The sequence below is a fragment of the Pogoniulus pusillus genome, chromosome 36 (assembly GCF_015220805.1).
Source record: "Pogoniulus pusillus isolate bPogPus1 chromosome 36, bPogPus1.pri, whole genome shotgun sequence".
NCBI lineage: Eukaryota > Metazoa > Chordata > Aves > Piciformes > Lybiidae > Pogoniulus > Pogoniulus pusillus.
This window is the reverse complement of record NC_087299.1, coordinates 10,085,192-10,106,196: the sequence shown is the minus strand read 5'-3', so window position 1 is coordinate 10,106,196 and position 21,005 is coordinate 10,085,192. Positions and strand designations below refer to the sequence as shown.

Sequence of the window (21,005 nt, the reverse complement as noted above, 5' to 3'; positions counted from 1 at the left end):
AGTGTTCAGCTGTCTGCAGGGTAAGGCCGTGATGTTTTACTGGGTCAGTGGCACTGATCATTTATTCTTACCAAAAGATGAGGTCTCTGAGGAATAAGCAGAGAGTCAGAAGTTCATTGGAGAAGCTGAATGTGGAAATGTATGAGTCATCCTTCAATCTCATTTCCAGTTCAAGGAGTGCAGCACAACGTTATGTATGCATGAGAATTCTGCAGTGCTGAACCTACACTCAGACCTTCTCAAACAAGCCACAAATGCAGCCTTATCTAGCTAGTCCTTCACTGTACCTCAGTGCTATTGACTACCTAATGTGCAGCACACTTGAAGATCTCCCAAGGTAAAGTATTAGCAACCCAGAAAATGCTAACCAGAGGAAACAGCAGAACAAAACTGCCTGGCTGCATAGCTCAGAACAGCAGTAATAAATAAACAAACCCTGAAAATCCCCCCCTGGAATGTCTGAAAGTGCTAGCTTACCAGATGAAAGACTGAACTATAACTCATCTGTTGCCACATGCCACATCACCTGTGGTTTCATTTCCATTTCTGTCTCTCGTAGGGAAGCCCTGCCTCTATTCACAGAAGTAGTGCCATCCAATGGGACCAGTGCTAGTGGACTAGACTTTACCCCAAATGACCCAAAAGAGATGTGACACTTGGGGTGGGAGGAAGGCTGGAGAGAGCCTTTGGACAGCTGTATTGCTGGCTCAGGCTTTGGGTGCGAGGCACCGTGGGGTCACTCTTCCATCAGGATGGGTATCTACCAAAGCAGAACTGTTCGCTACAAAGCCAAATTTCACTGGCCCAGCTTGAGCACCATTTGGATGCAGCAGTGTGGGTGTCTTTGCTCCTTCCAGCACTCTCACTCAGTCTGAGACAGAATCTCGTTCTCATTTATGCAGCATGAACCATAATTTGGATTGATGTGCCTGCTGCTGTTCAGTGCAGAGCACTTGTTTTCTCTTGTACAATAAAAGCGCTTTACTTCATTTTGTTCATCAGTGTATTGTGCAATTAATTCAGCCCTGCTTATTATATCCTAGGCTTGCATGTCATGGACTCAAGGGACTTAGAAATGTCTTAATGATCTCATGGCTATGAAAACAGTGAGAGCTACGATAGCCATTATGCACTTGCACGTCTCTCACACCTCTCTAATCCAGGGGGTTGGTTGTATTTTTTTATCTTTGCTTTGCTTGTACCTTGTAAATTGCCTCTCTTTGTAACCTGCTGTCTCTGTTCCCTTCCCCAGGCTTGGTAACTCAAAGCAACATAAACATGGAGAGAAAGATAAGCAGCAAGTTAAAGAATACCTGCAGGGAGAAGCAGGTGACTCAGGAGACTAGAAACACAATACAGAGATCTTCCTGACTGGAAAACTGGTCCAGGTGAGTTCAGCTCCCTGCAATGAATATCCAGAAATTAGCTTTTTCATAACAAATATCTTGGTGGTATATCTTGTGCAAGCTGAGTAAAAGCCTAATCCACAGCTGGATCCCTTCCTGGGAGCATTAAAGTGAGGTTAATAAGGCACAAATGTTTTCCTTTGCATTTTCAGGACATAGTACCCTTGGTGGCTAAGGCGATAGCAATTCCACGGGGAAGGAGAAGAGCTAATACAATTGTTCCTACTGTTCTTATCTAGCCCGTGGGGCTGGAGACAAGCTCACCCCTCACAGTTTTGCTCTTCTCATCCCTCACTTCGGGTCTGGTCTGAAGGTAACTAAAGACTGAAGCTGCCATCAGTGTCTTTGAGTTGCACCTCTGGCTGTGGAGCTGAGAGCAATGAAGGCATCAGCTTGGCACAAATGCATATATTATCAAGAGAGCCTTTCTGAATAAGCTGTGAGGAAGGACATATAGAAGTTGTCCTGGCTCTGCAAACTCCCTTTTAAATCCCAGTGGGAAATCAGCAAGCAGGAACATTATTTGGATCGAAGGGGAATCTAAAGGCATTTGTAATGCTAGTGAGAAGCCTCCTGCAACTTCACTGCAAAACAGCCTATGGCAAGATAATTTTGGAAGTGGAGAAGGTTACACCAATGTGGTATCTTGAAAAGCATCCTTGAAAGTGCTTTCCAGTCTCAGCAGCAAAGAGCTACTGGTCTGTCTAAAAATCTAACTAGAGCTTTGAGATACCATCGAGAGATTACTCTTCAGGGTTCACTAGCACTATAGAAAATTAACTGACACACTAGAATTGGGTTTGTGGGGTACATAAGATCACTCAGAGCATTCCAAGAAAACAACAACCTGCATTTGTTCTGATACAAAAATATGGAAGCAATGCTTTTTCCAGGCTTTAAGTAACAGAGAGTGACTGGCACAGTCCTGAACAATTTGGTATACCTTGGATTTGAAATTGAAGCACTTTACACACTGGATTGACAACAGGGTAATTACTTGGGGTGGGGGGGAGGAGAGAGGGTTTCAATAAAACACCCCCAAGCTAAAATAAATGCAGGCTATTACAGGCCTGAGACAGAATGATTCCCAAGTGTTTTAATTTGTGCTCCCAGTCCTTGTCTCTCTTGCAGTCATCATTTTTACAACTGCCAGCAACATCCCTGAGATTCAACAGCATTTGCAGAGCAGGCAGCTGCTGAGATGATTATGTCAGATCAGCATGCTGTCCTCCCTTTTCTATGCCTAATGATTCTCGCCCTTGGAGAAGTGGTTTAAAATGATGCATACCCCTTGGACTCATTGTGAGGCTGCTAAAAGCAGTAGCTGTAGAGCACGAGTTTGGGTGGGACTCTGTCATTCACCTTTCTTGTATGCATGCCCTGCAATTAACTTTAAAAATCATTCTAGAGAGCCCTGCTATGGCTGGTTTGGGCCTCATCCAAGCCCTTTCAAGACAATAGGAAATCTTGCAAGAACTGTGGCTTTTGCTCAGTGAGAGCAGCTGATCTTGTTTGGATTCCCAATCTGAGTTTCTCAAGCAATCGGTGGAGAAAAACCATGTAAATCGAGACTTCCTTGGCATTTGACTCCTTCTCTCTTGTTCAGACCTAATTCCCTCAAAGGCAGAACTGCCCCTGCCTGCACTGGGACTGGGAGATACTGGGAAGGAAGGGGAAAGTTGATAAATGTAACCCAGCGATGCTATGGTTCTGTAGCTGTTGTGCCCTTCAGACAGCACAGAGCGGCACTAAAAAGCTTTGCTTCGCTCAGAAGTGGGTTGGACTTGTATGAATGTTGCCCTGGGTTTTCACATCACAGGCTGGTCTTGCATTGCACAACTTGGCACGTTATTTACTCAACAGCTTTCCCTTGCACTGCAGTTGTGAAGCAAGTAGTTGATCTTGGCTGACAGTTATGGCAGGTACTCCTTTGTAACACAGGCATATCAGGCTGGCTGTTTCCTTTCAGGCTGTTGTGGCTGTGCAGCCTGTGCCGCTGCTCATCCCTTCTGCTTCACCTCTGCAACATCAGTTTGATGCAAAAAATTAGCTGCAGGCACAGGCTCTATTTCTGAAACTCCAGTGGTGTAAGCAATCAAGCCAGTAATTCTGCTCTGTGGTTTATTAATTGTATTATCACTAATCTTAAGCATTTAGTGCTCACAATTAATAACAGCCAGCTCTTTATACAGCAGACCCAAAGCTTTAAAAGCAAGAGCTGAAGAAGCAAGTCTGCTTTTGGAGTCCATAAGCTCTGTTTTAAAACTGAGATGTGCTGTTTACACCTGCTGATATTTCATATGATTTGCAACACAAATTGCAAGTGTTTCACACCTAAAACACTGCTCAGGATCCTACAACGATGCTGTATGGAAAATATAGGGCTATGCATGCACCTGCATGACCAAGGATAAAGATGTCTGCAAAATTCCCTGCTTTCTCTCAGCTGCGCTGTTGCAACGAGGTCTCAGCTCCTGTATTGGAAAGCAGTGTGGTAGCAAAACTTGGCTTTGCTTAATGGCTGTGCCTGTGGTTCTCATCCCTGTCATAGACGAGGTTTGAAAGCTCTGCAATTGAGTGTGATCAATTAAAGCTTTTTTCCCTCTGTGCTTCCACCGACAATAGCAGTGGCAGCACCACCCGCTAGTCTGCATCTGGGCTGAGGGAGGGGCTGCTTTTCCCTCTCCGAGTTAACAAATTATCTCCTTGCTGCTGTGGCATAGAGCTGGAGCCAAACCACCTTTCTTTACTCCTGCCTTTTGATCTGAGACTGTAATACTATAAGCAGAAACCTAAAGGGCTACATCTAGCCGACTGGGAGGTTTTGCCTAAAGGCTCCTTTCCAAATTCCTTCTTCAGTGTTCCTCCTGGCAGCACAGGTGTGTGTGGGTCAGCACTAATGCTGGGTCATGACTGGGCTGTAGTCGTCATATTAGAGGCATGAATTGTTATACTTACAGCATCTCAGTGCATACACAGTGCAGAGTATCACTCCAACAGAAACAGGAATGCAAAATGGAGATTTGCCTGCCTAAACTGAGCACAGAGGAGTTTAGAGAAGCAGCATAGAGAGGTTTTTAACCACAGCACCAGGATTAATACTTCTGTTCCAGAAGCCAAGGTTTTGGGGTGTTGGCAGTAGAAAAGAACACCTTCACCAACTGACACTGCTCTTGGTTAACTCAGGTAGCCTGTATTGCTCCAACATATCACTGAAGTCAGTAACTAAGTAGTAAAAGCTTTTGACAGTCAGTGTGTGCCCAGTGTAACCAGATGTCTGTTTCAGTTTGAGTGAGAATGCAGGGATGATTGGATCCCCAGTTTGAGTAGAAATATATTATTTCTACCAGATGACACAGTTGCTCTGTCTGCCTGCCTGAAGTCATCAGTGCTACCTGCTGGTCAGCTCTCTTATAGGCCTTTCTGGCTGCCACATCCTTAGGTGCAGACACAGAAGCAGAAGAGTTGCACAAACAATATCTATCACATCTTTATTTACATGTCATGGAAACACACATGCAACATGTCACAGGATTTACTACAATGGAACAGCCTGTCCCTGTCTCCTGTTACCAAAAACCTTATTTTTGGCTCACTAGGAAAACTGTCACTTCCCCAGAAAGCTCCTAAAAATAATCATTAAAAATAACAGACTTGGCAGGATAACTAAATGAGTGAGAGCTGCAGGCTGGGATCTCTTGCCACATCCTTGCAGAAACCAGGTGGTGCTCTGGAAGAAGGGAAGGAAGAAAGGAAGGAGTGGGACTGGATGGTCCCACAGGAGACAGGTAGGAAATGGTAGTGTGTAACAGGTAGGGAATATCCATCTGTAGCAGTGAAGGAATAGGCAAGAGCTCTGTCAGAGGGTCCCCTCTCACCTAGGCAGCCAGCTTCCTGCTGATCCATTTCCCATCTTTGATTCCACCTGGAGGCTACAAGCTTCCTATTCTCTAGGAACTTCTATACTTGGAAAGGTTCTACCTTTCTTCTCAAGCAACAGGTAAAGGGGCAAACATTAAGCTTCCATCTCCTTTAACCTGAACAATATTTCTTACCTTGCCTCTGTTTAAGAGGACATGAAACTACAGAGCCTTTTCCTGCCAGGACCATCAGAATGGTAGCCAAGATCATCTGGGAGAAGGTGATCCAGCACAGCAATAGAAATGTGCTGAGAGAAGGGGAGAGGAAATGCAGTGCTGGTATGGAAAAGGCCAAGAACACTGTATTTATAGTTAACATGGGCTTCAGCCCTGTTGGAACCTGGCATGGTCAAGCCTGCAGCTTCAGTCATTTGCTGGAGTTTTTCCTCTAATTCCCATTGCTAGGTATAAGCAGTTTGAGCCCAGCTCCTGACCATCCAGGCAGGAGTCCCACCCTGCTAAACATTAATGAAGGATCCCTGCTCTCCGTTGGCTGACTCGGGCTCCACGCAGCGCCCTTTCCTCCGCGTCACCCGCCGGTTCCGGTGGAATTTGGCATAACAGCGTAGCCCTGTGGGAAAGACAGGCAGAGTGAGCAGCAGGGACCAGGGCTCAGCTCAGCAGCAATGCCAGGCTATCAGCCCCTGGCCCCAGTTCATGGCAGAGCCTGCTGCAGCAGGGTCAGTCCCAAGGCTGGGCAGCCTGGGATGTGTCAGCTGAGGTGGCAGAGAAATGCCTCACATGGGCAGGCCATGCTGCTTTCTGAGCCCTGCTCTTCTGTTCAGTTCACTCTTCTGGTTTGGGACTCATTGGCTTAGGCAGAGGGTTTCACTGGCTTCTTGAAATACCAATGAATTATCCTGATTGTTTCCAGCAATTTTATAGAAGCCCTGCTTGGTTTCCCTCTATTACTTCCCATTAGTGTCTAAGTGATTTCTCCATTGGGAAATTACTATAGACTTAATGTGCAGCAGCAATGGCTAGGGACCTCCCCTTGCTATTTGTTTCCCTGAAGCTTCAGGAGAGGAGGGAAGAGACTCTGAAGCATTATTACTGGGAGGTCTGATCCAAAGCTTACTGTTGATCTCCTTCAGTTTCTCTGTTACATTGTTGATGATACTAAGGGGGGGGAAAAGGCATTTTAATTGTAAAAAACATCATTACATAATCTCCCATGGTAGGAATGGCAGTGGGAGCCTCTGGTCAGGGCCACCCATTGGTTTCTGGCATGAACAAATGTATCTTTTGGTGTCTATTGTCTGACTTTGAAGACAGTTGGGCCAGAGTGCAGCCTATGTGTAAATAATTCTCGGTTTAATCAGCCCTGATTTTCAGTATCCCAGGATCTGGTCATTGGAGTTATTTGATCATCCTAGAAACTGCAACTCTTTTCCCTTCCAGAGCGGGTGGCAGATAACAAGTGCCAGCACCCCCAGAATGAGGGAAGCTGAGGATTTATAGCTTTTATGAGACAGCCCTAAACTGTCCTTGAGTACTTGTACACCGGAGACCCAGCCGATGTCACAGGTCACTGAGCAGCCTTTTGGAGTGTGTTTCCCTGGGCTATGGTGACACCAGCTACCTTGAAGTTGGGTTTCTGCCCCTCATTACAAGTCTCCCCAGGGCAGACAGGCCTCCCAGAGGAGAGCACACAAGATCAGAACTCTACTCCTATCTAAGTGTCCTGCCTGTCTTATCTGGACCCTGTGTCTCTGGGGATCTTTTTAATGCTACAAAGGATGCACATTTGGCATCAACTAATAACTAGCTTAAATATAAATCAGGCCTGGAGGCAGCCCTTGTTAGGCAGAAACCCTTTTCTAGGCTAATCTATAAGAACATCCTATCTGATGAGGACCTTCAAGTGATATGTGACATACCCAAGGTGAAGTGTGCCATTTAACACTGCAACTCCAGGAAAGCAGTCTGTTTACCTGGGCAAAGTCATTAGGTACCTCACACAGGTAACCAGAGTTTTCTTCTGGTAGACAAGAGTGAGTGCCTCGAGCTGATCCTCAACATGTTCAGACTCCCATTAGAACAGGTCACTCAAGGCCTGATCTTTAACACCTCCTGCTTCAAAGCACCGAAGAAGTGTTAATATATTGTGGCTTCCTCTGCTAGGTGTGTAGATATCTGGCCTTTGACTTCCCAGAACCAAAACAAGATGTCTTAGATGACTCAAAAATGGTCACATTGTGAGTCAGTGGCAGGGAAAGACTAAGAGCAGCAGACTTAGCTCCTGGTTTCACCCATAAACCACTATTGTGTGTCAGCACAGGTGAGTGTGAAGCCAGCTGGACAGAGGAGAGCAAAGAGCTGAACTCACCTTCAGTGCACATGCAGTCATCATAACATTTGTTGTTAAGGCCTCGATTGTGTGGTTTGCAGAGGTGTTCACGCAGGTCACAGCAAGAGCCTGCAACACAGGGATAAGGGTCAGCACAGCTCATTTCTGCCCTTCTCTTGTGTTGGAACTTGGGCTGGATTTCAGACAAGCTCAGAGCTGTGCCAAGCTGATCCTGACCTGGGAGGCAGTCAAGGTGATGATCACAGGGCTCGCCTTCGGCCGCCACGGTTTCGTTTCCACCACTGGGGCTCTTACTGCGGCGTTTCTCTGGAGAGAAAAAAACAAGCAGATGCTGATAGAATAGTTGGTGCTGGTGGTTTTGTTTTGGAGGCACTGTTGTTCCAAGGTACAGACAGCCTCACACTTCAGTGAGTTAGAGCTCTAAACCTCCATAGTCTAATCTCCTCCCTATTTCTCAACCCTCCATCTGCACCCTCAAACTGCATCCAAAATGAGAAACATTCTGCGGCTGAGCACAGAGCACAGTCATCCTTATGCTGCTTCTCTCTTTCCTCACTGCTCCCATCTCACATCCTGCAGCACGTCTGTGAACACAAAGCGTGGTACAGCCTTACAGAAGGACTTTGGGGAAGAGGACAGGGAGCTTTTGCACCTTTCTTTTTAGCAGATGGCCACATTTCTGGTTTGAGGTCTTCATAATCTGTCCAGTCGAAGAGTGCCATATCTAAGGTGGGCATCACATCCCCATCTTGCCTGAGGCGGGCCTGCAAACCAGAGAGACAACAGGTTACACTTATGTAGTGAGACTCAAGTCTTTACAAATGGTCCTGGTGTTTTTATGCCTTAAAAAGGCTTTATGATTCCCACCTCCATCCCCTTCAGTCTTGCTTTGTCCACTGTGAATTCTTGACAATCTGTTTTCAAAAGAGAAGAACTTTCCCTTGTTGCAGCAGAGGTCAAAAGGGAAGCTTCTGCTGTTTCTATGAGAGGGCAAAAGGTGAGCAAGGAGCAGCTGGACATGCTGCCTTCCCAGACAAGCACTCCTGCTGCCTTTCTGGTCCTTGAGATGAATGAAGATGGCTAGCTAGGGTGAGCTTGGATGGGGGAGAGAAGCAACTAAAGGAACTCCTTATGAAGAAGAGGTGTTTAGAAGCCTCCAAGACAGAGTTGCTTTGAAGGTGGGCTTTGGTGCTAAGCAAGAACAGACCTTTAACTGAAAAAACATCAAACTGAACCTTGTCTGCAGCCATGCAGTGCAGTTACCAGCTGCCTCCTTACCTGTGACCGTGGTGATGTGGCTGGAAGAGCAGGAGGTTCTTCCGTGGAAACAGCTAGTTCCAGTGCAGTCATGAGAAGCACAGTGGGAGTCAGACTTGTAGCTTCCTCTGCCTGGAGATTTTGAAACTGTTCTTCAAAGCTTTCAGGTTTCTTGTACAGGGAGCTTGGCCCAGCATCAGGAGTCTTCCCTGCAGAGGGCAAGAGGTACAGGAGCATTAGCTTGCTATCCCTTTTCTCTCTGTGTGCCACACATTTGAGTCAAAGGAGTTCAGATTTCATCCAACCACTGGCCCGTTGTTGGGCAAGTCATGTGCTGCTATTAAAGTGACAGATCAGGTCCAGAGCAACCTGGTTTTTACACACTTAAGTTACATACCATCTCACCTTGCTGAAGATATGTAGAGGTAGCTCTTTGCTTGACAAGCAAAGGATTACTTCTGCTAGTCTCAAGAGTACAAAAGGTGCCTTTTAAACTGCTTTAAACCAATGGAATAAGCTTCTGCAAACACCTGTGAACACATTCTCCCTTGACTTTAGTAGTGAGTTATTTCAACTGAGCTCAAGTCTGGACCTACTTAACCTGAAGTGGGAATATCTTCACAGCCCAATCCCTGCTCTTCCTAAGTATTAATGTAAAATATTAGACCTTAACTTAAACCAAAGAAACAAGTCTTGGTTTGTAGTCTGCCACCATCACTTCAGAGCAGCTTTCTTTCATACTCTTCTTTGTTACTTAACATGACTTCTTCAGTCAGTCCCTTGAGAAAACAACAGAGACAGAGGGAGGAGATCATGATAGGTGGAACTCAGGGGTATTGACACCCAGCTTGTGGCACGGTGTAGACTGACACAAATTGCCTGGCTTTAGGAGAACACTGAGCACACCACACCATGGAGATGCACCCCACAACTTGACCTGCAAAGGCAAGCAGTCCCAGTCAAAAACAAGGAACATTTCCAAGCAATTAGTGCAATTTCACACGTGCAAAGGATGTATTTTTTGTAGTTCATCATATAAATATGATCTCTGAGGAGAGGAAACTGATGTGTAAGTGAAGTAGGAAGTTTGTATGATTTCTAGTTCCAGTCATATTTTGAAATGGAGACACTGCGCATAGCTAGGACAAGTTTGGTCACAAATGAAACAACTGGCTAAAAAAGCAGGAACACAAAAGGGAGCTACCCCAAAGCAGCTCCTCAGGTCCTAGGGCCTGTCAGAGCTCTCCCTGTGAGTCAAACCAGGTCATTTTCACAAAAGTGCAGCCAGCAGTAAAGACCTCTGCTTCTGGAGCTCCCCTTTTCTTTGGCAGATTTCTCCCCAAAGCAGGCTCGGAAGCCGTACCCTCCACACGCCCATGTGGCTCAGCTACAGCTGCATCTCCTTGCCCTCACACAGGTGACACTCATTGCCAGCGACCACACAGCCTCAGCCTCCCCTGCAGCTCACATACCTCTGTGGTGTTTCAGCCTGTCCCTGCGGCTGTGTCGCCGGAGCTCTCGGTTCAGCTTCTTTCCTCTCTCGGACCCAGGGGACTGGTTCTCCCTTTCAGGATATGGGAACTCGAACCCCAGGAACACATCCTTCTGTTTCAGGGCTGCTGGCTGCCCCTCTGCTGACAGCTCTTCTGCAACTGGATCTCCACTACCCATTCTGAGTGCTTCTTCTCCAGATGGCTGCCCTCTGGAAGGCATGGCATGGACCCTCTCCTTCTTGGCCAAGCCATGCTTGTGGTGGTGTCTGCTTCTGGGCTGCTGCAGCCACATCTCTTGGTTTTGAAGATGGTTGTTGTTTTCTGGGACATTTTTAAGCTTTGTGCTGGGTTCCAAGGAGACTGCAAGACTGATCTCAGAAAGAACCAGCACACACAGGAAAAGGAGAGGAGAGAGGGTGGAAGGAGTTGCCATAATCCTGGGTGTTCTGCCTCACCTGCAACTAGGAGGCAAGAGCAAAAAATAAGCATCTGACTTCTAGGAAGTGTAAAGGCAAACAACGTTGACACTTAGGTGAAAACAGCTACAGTGTCCAGAGCTGGAAGCTTGTTTTTCCCTCCTTGGTCACCTCCTCCTCTCCCAGCCCTGGTTACAGCAGCTGAGACACACGTGCTGAGCCCGCAGGGCTGAGGTCCCAGTTTCATGTGCAAATGAGAGCCATCAATCAGTAGGACACTTCCCTTTGATTCCTGCTAGCCCCCCTACCCTTCCATTCACAACCTACCATCTGAGGGGCTGGGGCCGCTGGCTCCTGCGGGCCACAGCTCCCGAGCCTCCTGCACAGCACCAGCTGCCTGGGCACGGCCATTTGCTGCCAGGTTGGCATCCTGGGCCTGGCTGGCACTGGCCCCTCCTCACGGCTGGTTTCCTTGCAATGAAGACGTCAAGATGAACAGAACTGGAGGCAGATGGTGGCCTCACAGGACCAGCAACAGCCCTGAGCAGCTCAAGACAAGAGACATGTGCATGCACACATGTACTGCTTCAGGGTGGCTGAAACTGGTCAAGGGAAGAAAAAACGCTGGAAATATTGTGCTGATACCTCACAGCGCAGCAGAGAAATAAATCTGCTGTCAGCAGAGCAGGGTGTGCTGGGCTGAAGATCAAGGGACAGGGAGGCAGACTGAGTTTTCAGTAGCTTGTCCCACTTTCCCTGCTTGACTCTGCACAGGTCACTACACCTCCCCCCATCGTGTCAGGCTGTCACTGGGAGGGTAATTTAAGTCACCAAGACCGAGTCCCTCAGCACAGTGGCTGCAGATTCTTCTCATTCATTCTGCTTCACTGGATGGTCTGCCTTCATCCCTGTGTTTGTGTTACAGGACACTGCTTTGGGCCATTGCACAAGTCAGAGATTTCTCTCATTAAGGCATTCTCCCTTGTCCTTGCCCACAAAAAGAGGAAAGGGATTATCAGCACTTCCAGTGCGTCCTTTCCATTCGGGGTAGCTTTCTCAGACCGTCCCTCCCAGTCTGGGCATCATGAAGGCTTTCATGTTCCTCTTCTCTCTGACACTGTCAGAAAACCCTTTGAGAAGTACTGTCACAAAGTTGCAGCCACAGCTCCTTCCTCAGTCTCCTCTCAATCCTTCCTGCACCCCAGCCTCTTTTTCACCTGAGTTCCATCTGCCTGTTCACCAGGTAAACCACTTGGCTGCATAATTACAAGGGCTTCTTCCTCCAAGTGCTTTGCTGCTTGACCAGCCTTTGTCACCTGAAGGGGAGCAAGTAACATCTTTTGAGGCCAATCTCAGTGTCTGTTGTAGAGCTGGCAGCAGACACCCTAAGAATAGCCCTGGCGTATCCTTTCATCTTATGAGACAGATATGGAGGGTTTAAAATCAGTGAAACCTCTGCCATCACAGCAGCCTCACCATCTGAGCATCTGGGGAGTTTAGAGGAAGATATCTTCATCTCCTAACTGAAAAGTTTGGTTATTCAGTCACCAGCTGAGTCTGCCTTTCCCAGATGCACCTCTGTTACTGCTCAGAGCCTGGGAGCAAATGTCAGTGCAGCCCTCCCCTGGAAAGGGGAGCAGAAGTGCCTTCTCTTTAATGCAGTGCCTTCCTACTGGCCACTAAGGACAACAAACTGCTTCTTCAGGACTGATGGAAAAGGTGCTGGTAGCTCATTTGCTGAAGGCATAGCACTGTGAAATAGGATTTTATTGTCAGCTACCTGGTACAGAGGAAAACCAGCATGACAGCTAGTTCTGTTAACAAAGGATTCAACTCCTGCTTCAAAACCAGTGGAACAACCAGCAACTGAACAAAACCCCAGCTCTGCATCCACAGTCTTTGGGTTTTTTTTCCATAGGATTTTCTTTTAAGAACCAGAGCAAACCAGCTGGATCAAGGCTTCACTCAGAACAACTCAAAGAACTAGAAACAGCATTTTCCCTTTTCATCTGTAGGCAAAATAGCAAGAGTAGGGCACAAGTGCAAAGAGAATGCTAGGCAGGTGTCTCCAATCTCACACAGACATGGGCCCTTTGATGGTGAACCTGGCACATCAGCTGCAGATTTTGGTTTTCAGCAGGAGCTAGAAAGCAACTAAATGCTGCAGGGCAGTTTGACAGAAGGTCTGCTTCAAAGTGTTGGGGGCATTTATTTAAGCTGCCCAGCTGTCTTGTTGCATGACACAGGATAAAAGTGCAGCTTGAACACACCTTTCTGCTCTGTCTGGGAGGACAGACAACCGTGCCGTGTTACTGTGTCACTGGGAACCTTGCACTGCTAAGGCAGATAAATACCAGTACTGCACTGTGTTCAGGAGAGAGCTGAGCTCTGTGCCGAGCCAAAACGGTGCAGGCACATGCTTGGGTACCTTGGGTTAATGTAACACTGCTGTGCCAGAGGCACAGGAGTCCCAGCCTTCTCTTAACCACCTGTTTCCACGTTGTGATTAGTAAACCTCTTCCTACCTCCTTCATTTTTTCTTGCCCCACAGAAGCTGTACAACTGACTCTTTCAAAAGGCAGTTAGTCCTGAGTTGTCCTCAGTGCTCAGGTTTCTCAGTGAGCACCAAAGCAAACTCCACCCTCTCCTGTCAGGATCACAGTCCACAAAAGATATTCATGCTAGTCCTGGGCTTGTGGATGGAGGTGACAGCAATGCTCTCACGCTGCTGATGCACCTTGCTGCAAAGGATAAATTTCTACTCCAAGATACATGCCAAGCAGAAAGAACTCTTGTGAGGAGATGCCTTGCCTAAATTCCCCTAAAACAAACACACATGTTACAACAAGTCCAGAATTCATCCTCTTCTTAGAGTTCATATATTAATAATGGAAATAGCTGAAGTGCTTGCCGAGTTAAGCTGCCCCTGTAGATCTTCACCAAACCTACATCCTCCTTGCTCCACCCAATGCCTTGCACTTCCTTCGAACACCCTCAGGATTATGAGCCACCTGCCTTTTGAGGTAGCAAATCTGCCAACTAACAAGGAAATGTGCAAAGCAGAGACAAGGTCATAGAGCTACCTAGGGTGCAGGTGCAGTGCTGTCTCTCAGACACTATTTATGATCCATTTCAGATTGGCAGCAAGGGGAATTTTTGCATCCTGGTAACTCTCCCTGAGGTCAGTCTCTTTCTCAGGTCTCACTGATAAAATTGCTCTTAGTCTGCTCTCCTCTTGTAATCCTTACAAGGCAGCCAGAGCCTGAGTACACAACAACTCAAGCAGGTTTTTCCCCATTTGAATACAGATATATGTGTGTAGGTCTGAAATAGGCTCTGAAATGCCCCTGCTGCCTGTATTTTGTATTTAACAAAGCATGAACATCAGAACATCTCTGTTCATTCCTGTATCTCACTTAAACCATGACACCTGACACTCCTAGCTTTAACTTCTCATGTAGGTTCTTCATGCCACACCCAAAAGAAACACAGCTCTTGAACCAAGAAAGAGAGACTGCCAAGATCCTTTCTCACCCCAGACTGCAGTGATGCAGTTTGTGTGCCCAGAAGCTGAACCAAGCCAGAGTGGGGCAGGCACGCTGGGCCAGATTTCGCTTTGGCGCTGATAAGCTCAGGCATTGGCAGGCGTGCACAAAGCTTCCTTGGACTCCAGACAAGCTCAAGCTGTGGCAGCAGACAAAGTGTATGTGTGTCTACATGGGTGTTGCGTGGATGTGTGGCACAGATGATAGACAATAACCCCAGCTTCGTGTGCCAGGCTCCCTGTAAATAAGAAGGCATAGGGTGATGGATGGGCTTGGGAAGGCCTGGAGCAGAATGGACAGGGTAGGCTCTATGGTAGCTGACATGCAGAGAGCTGGCTGGAGCCAGGAGGATGGCATTGTGCAGATAAATGAGATTTCACTTCCCTGCTGGGTCTCTTTCCATCTGTTTTTCTGTTTCTGAAGGCAAATGCTGGGAAGCTTCATAAACAATCTGCCAAAGAGACCTTTCCATTTCAGAAGATTCTCTCCCAGCTTTTTGGGTTCCTCAAAAGCAGACAAGTAATCTGAGATGCACCCCTCTCTTTTCCTCCTGGAGGCAGTAAGTAGTAACACTTTTCTGCTCTCCAACATTCCTTGCACACTCACTTTGTAAAGATTTTATTTTCTGCTGCCCCAGAAAGCCCTGGGACAACAGAGCCCCCTGCTCAGAGACCTCCAGTCCTTTGGGGTCCCTCTTCAGACCTTCTCTCCCTTTTTTAAGTTTCTTGTATCCATCCTCACCTTTCCTCCCTACCTCGCCTGTCCTACTTACCCGACGCCACAGTTCCTGTGTCCCTCATGACTCTGTTTGATGTGACAGATTTCCCCTCTCCATTTAGGCCAAGCTGCTTGAATCCCACCACCACCCTTTGAAACATCTGCATTCCTATGCCTGTATTGTTGCCTCTCTGCCATCACCAAACAGCACCCCACCACAGAACGATCCAAACTGATTACACACTAGTGGCACAAGAGACAGAACACAGAGGCTCAGCCTTGCAGAGGGCTGAGTAGTGGTGGTAGGTGCCCCTGTGCCTCCACAAAGCCTCTCCTTGAGGCAACCTGTGTTCAGTCACCAGTGGAAATGCAACACATTCAACATCAGTTGAAGGTCTGGAACTGGTTTGCTGACCCCTGGACTCAGACAACCCCTTCCCCTCTGGCTGACAGGCTGCACTCTGTCCTCCTAGCCAGAGAGGAGAAAAGTGGCTTGTTCACACAGCATGACCCAGGAAATACCCCCTCCTGCAACCCAGGCTCTGGAGGAAGCTGGCATCTTTATATTGCCACCAAGCCCCTGCTAAGCTCTGGCATCCTGGCTCTGATGAACACTGGATGTCTTGCAAAGTCTTCAAGTCTCTACGTGTCTCTCACCCTCAGCCACAGGCATGCCACCCTTTCTCCTGTGGCACCCTGACCTACCCAGAGAGCTGCACTGCTCTCAGCGTCAGCAGGGAGGGTGCAGCACCCACATCCTCCAGGGACAGAGCAGCCGGAAGAGTGAATATGCAATAGCCTCTGCTCTGCTTCCCACCGGGACTTCATGGAATGGCTGACACAGCCATCATAGGCGACCTGCTATCAAACAGAGCCTCCTCTATCCAATAATGAGATTAAAATCACAATGAGTCCAAGATTAGTGTCCAAGATACAGTCGCTTGCTGTCAGCACCAGAGACGACTCTTCAGTTTGAGGCACAATGCCTAGTGACAAACGAGCCGAAATCAATAGCAAAGGTCATTGCTCACCCCGCTGGAGAGTGCCGGCCAGTGTGACCGGCAGGAATGGGGACAGATTTGGCAGAGTCTTCGCTAGGGGGAGAAGTGGATGTGTCCCGACTGGCAGAACAGTTACTCTCTGCTTTCAACGTTTCTCCCTGCATGTCATTCTCACTTTGAAGCAAACCATGTAGGATTAATGCTTCCTTCCGCAAGGGAGAAGGGATGGGAATGCAAAAACCACTTCCATTAAACCCCCCGGTTGACAGAAGACTTCAGGTGTGAATTGGGTAACTGTCACTTCAATCCTACATGATGAATGACTAGCTGTAATAAGCCATTAACTGATGCCAGATTGATTTAATTCAGAAACGAGATCTCACTTTTGTCAACAGAGAAAGAGCCGAGAACAACCCATGGGTACCCGGGGGCTCGGTGCGTGGCAGTGCACGGCTCTGGGAGCACAATGACTTGGTGGGCAAAGCTCCTGTCACCCCTCGGCCACTTCCACGGCAGCTCCGGTTCAGAGCCGGGACGTACCCCTGGGGTGTGAGGGGAGCTCAACAGCTGCCCGCGAGAGGCTGCTGCCTCTGTCCGAGCTGACTCTGCCTCCCGGGTGAGACGAGAGGTTCTTCAGAGGTCCCGTCCGACCGCTTCCATGCTGTGATTCTGTGAGACCCATCTCAGCGGGAGCTCGCAGCAGCCCCTGAAGTAGCAGCGACTTGCCGCCCGGCGTGAGGTGCAAGCCCCAAAGTCCACCCTGCGCACCCCGGCAAGGTGCACGGCGCTGCACATCGCCACCCGAGTCGGGCTGCAGAACGGCGACAGGAGCGCCTGGGACCCGCGCCCCGGTACGGGTGACAATAGGGCTGGTTGAAAGCGGCGCTGGCGCTGCCCAAGCTCGGTGCGCGGCTCCGAGGCATCGCGTACCGAGGGCGTCCCGGCAGCGGCAGCCTAAAGGCGCGGGTCCCCCGCCCCGTCCCCCCACACCCTTTGTCTCCGGGGCGCACGGAAAGTGGGAAAGTGCCCCCATTCCTCCCCGTTCCCTGAGAAAGCAGAGGGGAATCGGCTCGGCGGCACTCTAACACCCGCAGCCCGGTGCCGGTGCAAGGTGAGCGCGGAGAGGGCAGCGCTGCCTACCTGTGCGTGGCTCCTCGGCGTGGGCTGAGCCCGGCAGGCAGGGCAGCGGCTGTGCATGCAGCAGGAGGGGAGGCAGGTCTGCCGGGGGTGGGGGGGAGCAGGGGGTGTTCAAACCCGAGCGGAGGAGGAGGAGGAGGAGGAGACAGGGGGAAGGCAGTAGGGGAATGTGGAGAGGGACCGGGGACGCCGGGAATCCCAAGGGACTGGGGTGCATGGTGCGGGGGGAGGTGGGGCTGGGCGGGGTGGCAGGACTCAGCGGGTGCAGGGAGTGTAAGGGTTGCATGGTGCGGGGGTGCCTGTGCGGAGCAGGGGTGCGGGGGCGCGGGATACGCAGTCCCGTAGGGCGCTGGCAGGAGCAGCCCCTGCCCTATGCAGAGCCCGGGGTAGACAAAAGACAAAGACAAAGGCGAGGCGGCCCGGGAGGCGACGTCCCCGCTCACCTGCACGGCAGGGAGGGCACAGCGGCTCCGCTCCCAACAGGGGCTCCCTCGCGTAACGGTAAGCGGGTGAAAAACTAGGCCGGGGGACCAGCGTGCCTCAGTGCCTGCACAGAGCACTCGGCCCCGCTCCCACGGAGGCAGCTGGGGCCACGGCGCGGGGGATGCTGGCCAGGAGCCCGCTGAGGGGACGGCAGCGGGGAGCAGAGGCGGGCGGCGGAGGCCGATGAGGACCGGCACCCGCCCGGGACCGGCAGTCAGCCGGTGTGCTCCTCCCGGCGCCAGGGGGCGCTCGGGCTGCCGCTGCGTGACGTCTCCCGCCCGCGCCGCCGCCTGCCAGCCGCGCTGAGGCCGGTACGGAGCGGGCGGGAGGCGGCGGCGGGGACCGCGCGGGCCGGGCCGAGGCGGTGAGGGACACTGAGGGTCGTCTGCGGGCCGGGTCGAGGCGGTAAGGGGCATCAAGAGTCCTCTGGGAGGGCATCGCCGTAGTGGAAGGCTGTGCCGGGGGCCGTGCGCGGTCCGGAGCAGTGTCGAACGCCCGGTAGCACGGGCAGGAATTTCGAAGTAAGGGCAGCGCTGGGAGTAGCGGGACCGGGGCGCTCTCTCCCGAGGGTCGTGGTCTGGCCTTCCGTCTGCCCAGAGATCGCTGTGTTGAGGCCGTGGAAGAGCCTTCGGTGGCTCCTGTCTGGAGCCATGAAGCGGGCAGGGCAGAGCGCAGCTGCTGGGGGAGGCCTGTGCTGGTTGCTCTGGGCTGGTGCAGGAGCCCATGGAGCAGACGTGGGCACTTTGGAGGTGATGGGTTGCAAATTACATGGCATCCCTGCCCGCCTGCCTGCCGCTGTCACCCGAAATTTCGGCAGGAAGGGTTGCTAGTCTCCAAAAAGCATCGCGAAGCAAGTGCAGGCTCCCTTTGTGCTGATGCAGACCCTCCACGTCTCGCAGTGCTGGGAAGGTGGATGCCGTTGTCCTGGCTGAGACACGCGGGACAGCACATTCCTGTCTGTAGGTAACTGCCACTAACTGCAGCATTGCTCCGGTTAACGACTCCCAAACGCGAACCTGAGGGAGTGTTGCTGTGTGGCTGGGCCCAGCCTGGTGACTGCATTGAAGGGTGGATCTCTCGGGACGCTGCTACCTCACTGGGGCCTCTGTTTAAGGGGGAGTGGTGTTTAGGTGAGAATGTCACCCGAAACTGCTCTAACCAGATTCTTTATGCTGCTCTGATGTGGATCTTCTGAACATATTTGAGAATCACTGCAGCTGAGGTGCTAAAGAGATCTTCAGTGTCTTAATTTCATTTATTGTAGCAGACCACAAATATCCCAGGTGGTAAGATTTGGAGTTAAAAAAGGAGAGGAGAGTGGAATAGCTTCCTATTTTGTGAGGGCTTAAAGTCTGAAAAGCAGACCTGCTAAGGTCTGGTGCAGGTGGAGCAGCTTGAGAATCAGTGGCTGAACAGCTGCTTGGAATGTCTGTGGCTGCGTGAGACCTCCACCTGTGTGAGTGAGGCATTTAAAGACACAGAGGCCTCACGACCAGTAGTGCTGCTGTTAATGGTGAGAGTTTGCATGCAGAAGGCACAGATAAAGTAATGGAACAAATTAGAATTTGTAGTAGGCAGCTTTGTGCACTGTGACTTAAAATGTGTAAAGCACAAGGAAAGCTGTTGGAAAGTCGAGGCCCACTGTTGCTGCGTGATAGTTGGCACAGTCATGTGCTGCCCTTTAGAACTGGCACAGATGTCAGACTCCCTAGGGCAGTGGGCATAGCATGGAGCCTGTTGGAGGTCAAGGAGTGTGGATGATGCATTTAGCCATGTGGTTTAGTTTTAGGTAGTCCTGCAAGTAGCAGGGAGTTGGATTCCATGATCTTAAGGGTCTCTTCCATGACTCTATGTGACAGATTCCATGTTAACTAAATCATGCAGGGTTTGGTTTCCTTGGGACTAGAGAGAGATGCTCTGAAGCTGTTGGTAGGAGTGTGATGGTTTGGGTGTTCCCTGCCCCCCCCCACTTTAGCAGTCACCCAGACTAGACTCAGCCGGCTCTGGGAATATGAATGAAGCTATTTATTTACATCTAGCACAATATACAAGCAGATATTTACAGTATATACAGTTATAGACAGAAATATACAAGGTAAAAGATAACACAGAAATACAACTCCCCTCCCAGAAACCTGAGTCCCCAGGAGGGGCTCTCAACCACCCCCGCACCTTCCCCCTGCCTCTCTCAACCTTACCCCAGGCCCAAGGAAGAACAGAGGTTCAGCCAGGAGGTTAAGAAGCAAAGGTGGGTTAGCTCAAAATGGAGGCTGTGCTAGAGAGAGGCAGCTCAGTCACCAGCCCAAGCGAGAGAGAGAGAAAAATGGCCAGAGTGTTGTCTAATGTTTTCATTTCTTGTTCACATACTCCTTAGCAGGACTGTGAGGGAAGTAGACATCACCACTGTTTTCCTTTCACAGCCTGTAATCTAGTTCTTCTCACCAAAACCTTCTAGCCTGCTTCAAACTAGCACAAGGAGACAGCAGATGAGTATCTGTGTAGTGTCAGTGGGAGATGCAGACCCCAGCCTGAGCAAGAAGTGTTGTGAGAATAAACCCATAAAAGGGAGAAGTTCTCATGTTCTGACAGGGTATAGGGGTTAGAAAAGGGCCAGTGCTGGAGTAAAGAGCTGTGCACTGGGCAGATTTTTACTTCTAAAATCCTAATGAGCTGAAAAAGCAGACATGAAACTGTAGGCATCTGTTGGTCTGAGGTGTGAGCCAGAAGACAGAAATGCTTGTTTGGCTTTGGTGTTTGCACTAGTGGCGATTTCTGATGATGTGCTTTTGGTTGCAGAGGTGCTCAAACCTCTCACGGTGGCCCTGCCGAGGTGGTGCAGTGTTCATACACTTGTGACTGCCTGCAGGGGCTGAGCTCAGTGTAGGAGCCAGAGGATAAACATTCTTTTTGTGATTACTTCTAGGTTCTGGGCAAGATGACCACTCTCACACGGCAGGACCTTAACTTTGGGCAAGGTAATGTGCTAAGCTGCGACCCGGTGTGCTTGCAAGGCTGCTTGTGGCGCAGGAGCTCCTGGGGTTGTTGTTGGAGGGTTGAGGGTTGCTGTAGCCCTCAGCTCCCTGCAAGTGATTATGCAGGTTAAAACGCCTTAAAAACAACTCCTATGAGTATGTGGTGTTGCTCTGCATGCCTCCCCCTTCTCCACTTCAACATCCTTCACTTGTGTTTTTCAGTTGTTGCAGATGTTCTTTCAGAATTTCTGGAAGTGGCTGTTCACCTTATCTTGTATGTCAGAGAAGTTTACCCTATTGGCATCTTTCAGAAGAGGAAAAAATACAATGTACCTGTCCAGGTAGGA

The 21,005-nt window shown here is 49.8% G+C and overlaps 2 protein-coding genes across 7 annotated transcripts in view; one reads left to right on the top strand and one right to left on the bottom strand.

The window, feature by feature from the left end:
• Window positions 1–4,883: 4,883 nt before the first annotated feature.
• On the bottom strand, window positions 4,884–17,721 carry DRAXIN (dorsal inhibitory axon guidance protein). 2 transcript variants are annotated; one of them, XM_064171791.1, is made up of 7 exons: window positions 17,647–17,721; window positions 10,367–10,848; window positions 8,916–9,103; window positions 8,290–8,401; window positions 7,854–7,943; window positions 7,656–7,745; window positions 4,884–5,897 (listed from the first exon to the last, which is right to left on the bottom strand). In XM_064171791.1, the coding sequence occupies exons 2-7, from the start codon at window positions 10,818–10,820 to the stop codon at window positions 5,785–5,787; spliced, it is 1,047 nt and encodes a 348-aa protein (XP_064027861.1). In that variant the 5' UTR covers window positions 10,821–10,848; window positions 17,647–17,721; the 3' UTR covers window positions 4,884–5,784. The 2 variants fall into 2 exon arrangements, with proteins under 2 accessions (XP_064027861.1, XP_064027860.1); XM_064171790.1 differs by lacking the exon at window positions 17,647–17,721 and adding an exon at window positions 17,207–17,299.
• The window catches only part of MAD2L2 (mitotic arrest deficient 2 like 2), a 7,609-nt gene continuing 3,704 nt past the window's right edge, over window positions 17,101–21,005 (top strand). Inside the window, exons 1-3 of one of the 5 annotated variants that reach the window (XM_064171803.1) lie at window positions 17,101–17,177; window positions 20,610–20,661; window positions 20,881–20,999. In XM_064171803.1, the coding sequence (XP_064027873.1) occupies window positions 20,622–20,661; window positions 20,881–20,999 (159 nt within the window). In that variant the 5' untranslated portion in view covers window positions 17,101–17,177; window positions 20,610–20,621. Of the gene's footprint in view, window positions 17,178–17,626; window positions 17,705–17,909; window positions 18,092–20,609; window positions 20,662–20,880; window positions 21,000–21,005 lie in introns of those variants that run through there. The other 4 variants (XM_064171801.1, XM_064171802.1, XM_064171798.1 and 1 more) reach the window with 4 other exon arrangements.

What these genes read in the sequence shown, in the direction of transcription:
- DRAXIN (XM_064171791.1), bottom strand. Translation starts at nt 10,820, where the DNA reads ATGGCAACTCCTTCCACCCTCTCTCCTCTCCTTTTCCTGTGTGTGCTG. An exon ending in TCACCTTGACTGCCTCCCAG is followed by an intron (nt 7,746 to 7,853) that starts GTCAGGATCAGC and finishes CCTGTGTTGCAG; the next exon opens with GCTCTTGCTGTGACCTGCGT. An exon ending in TGACTGCATGTGCACTGAAG is followed by an intron (nt 5,898 to 7,655) that starts GTGAGTTCAGCT and finishes TCTTTCCCACAG; the next exon opens with GGCTACGCTGTTATGCCAAA.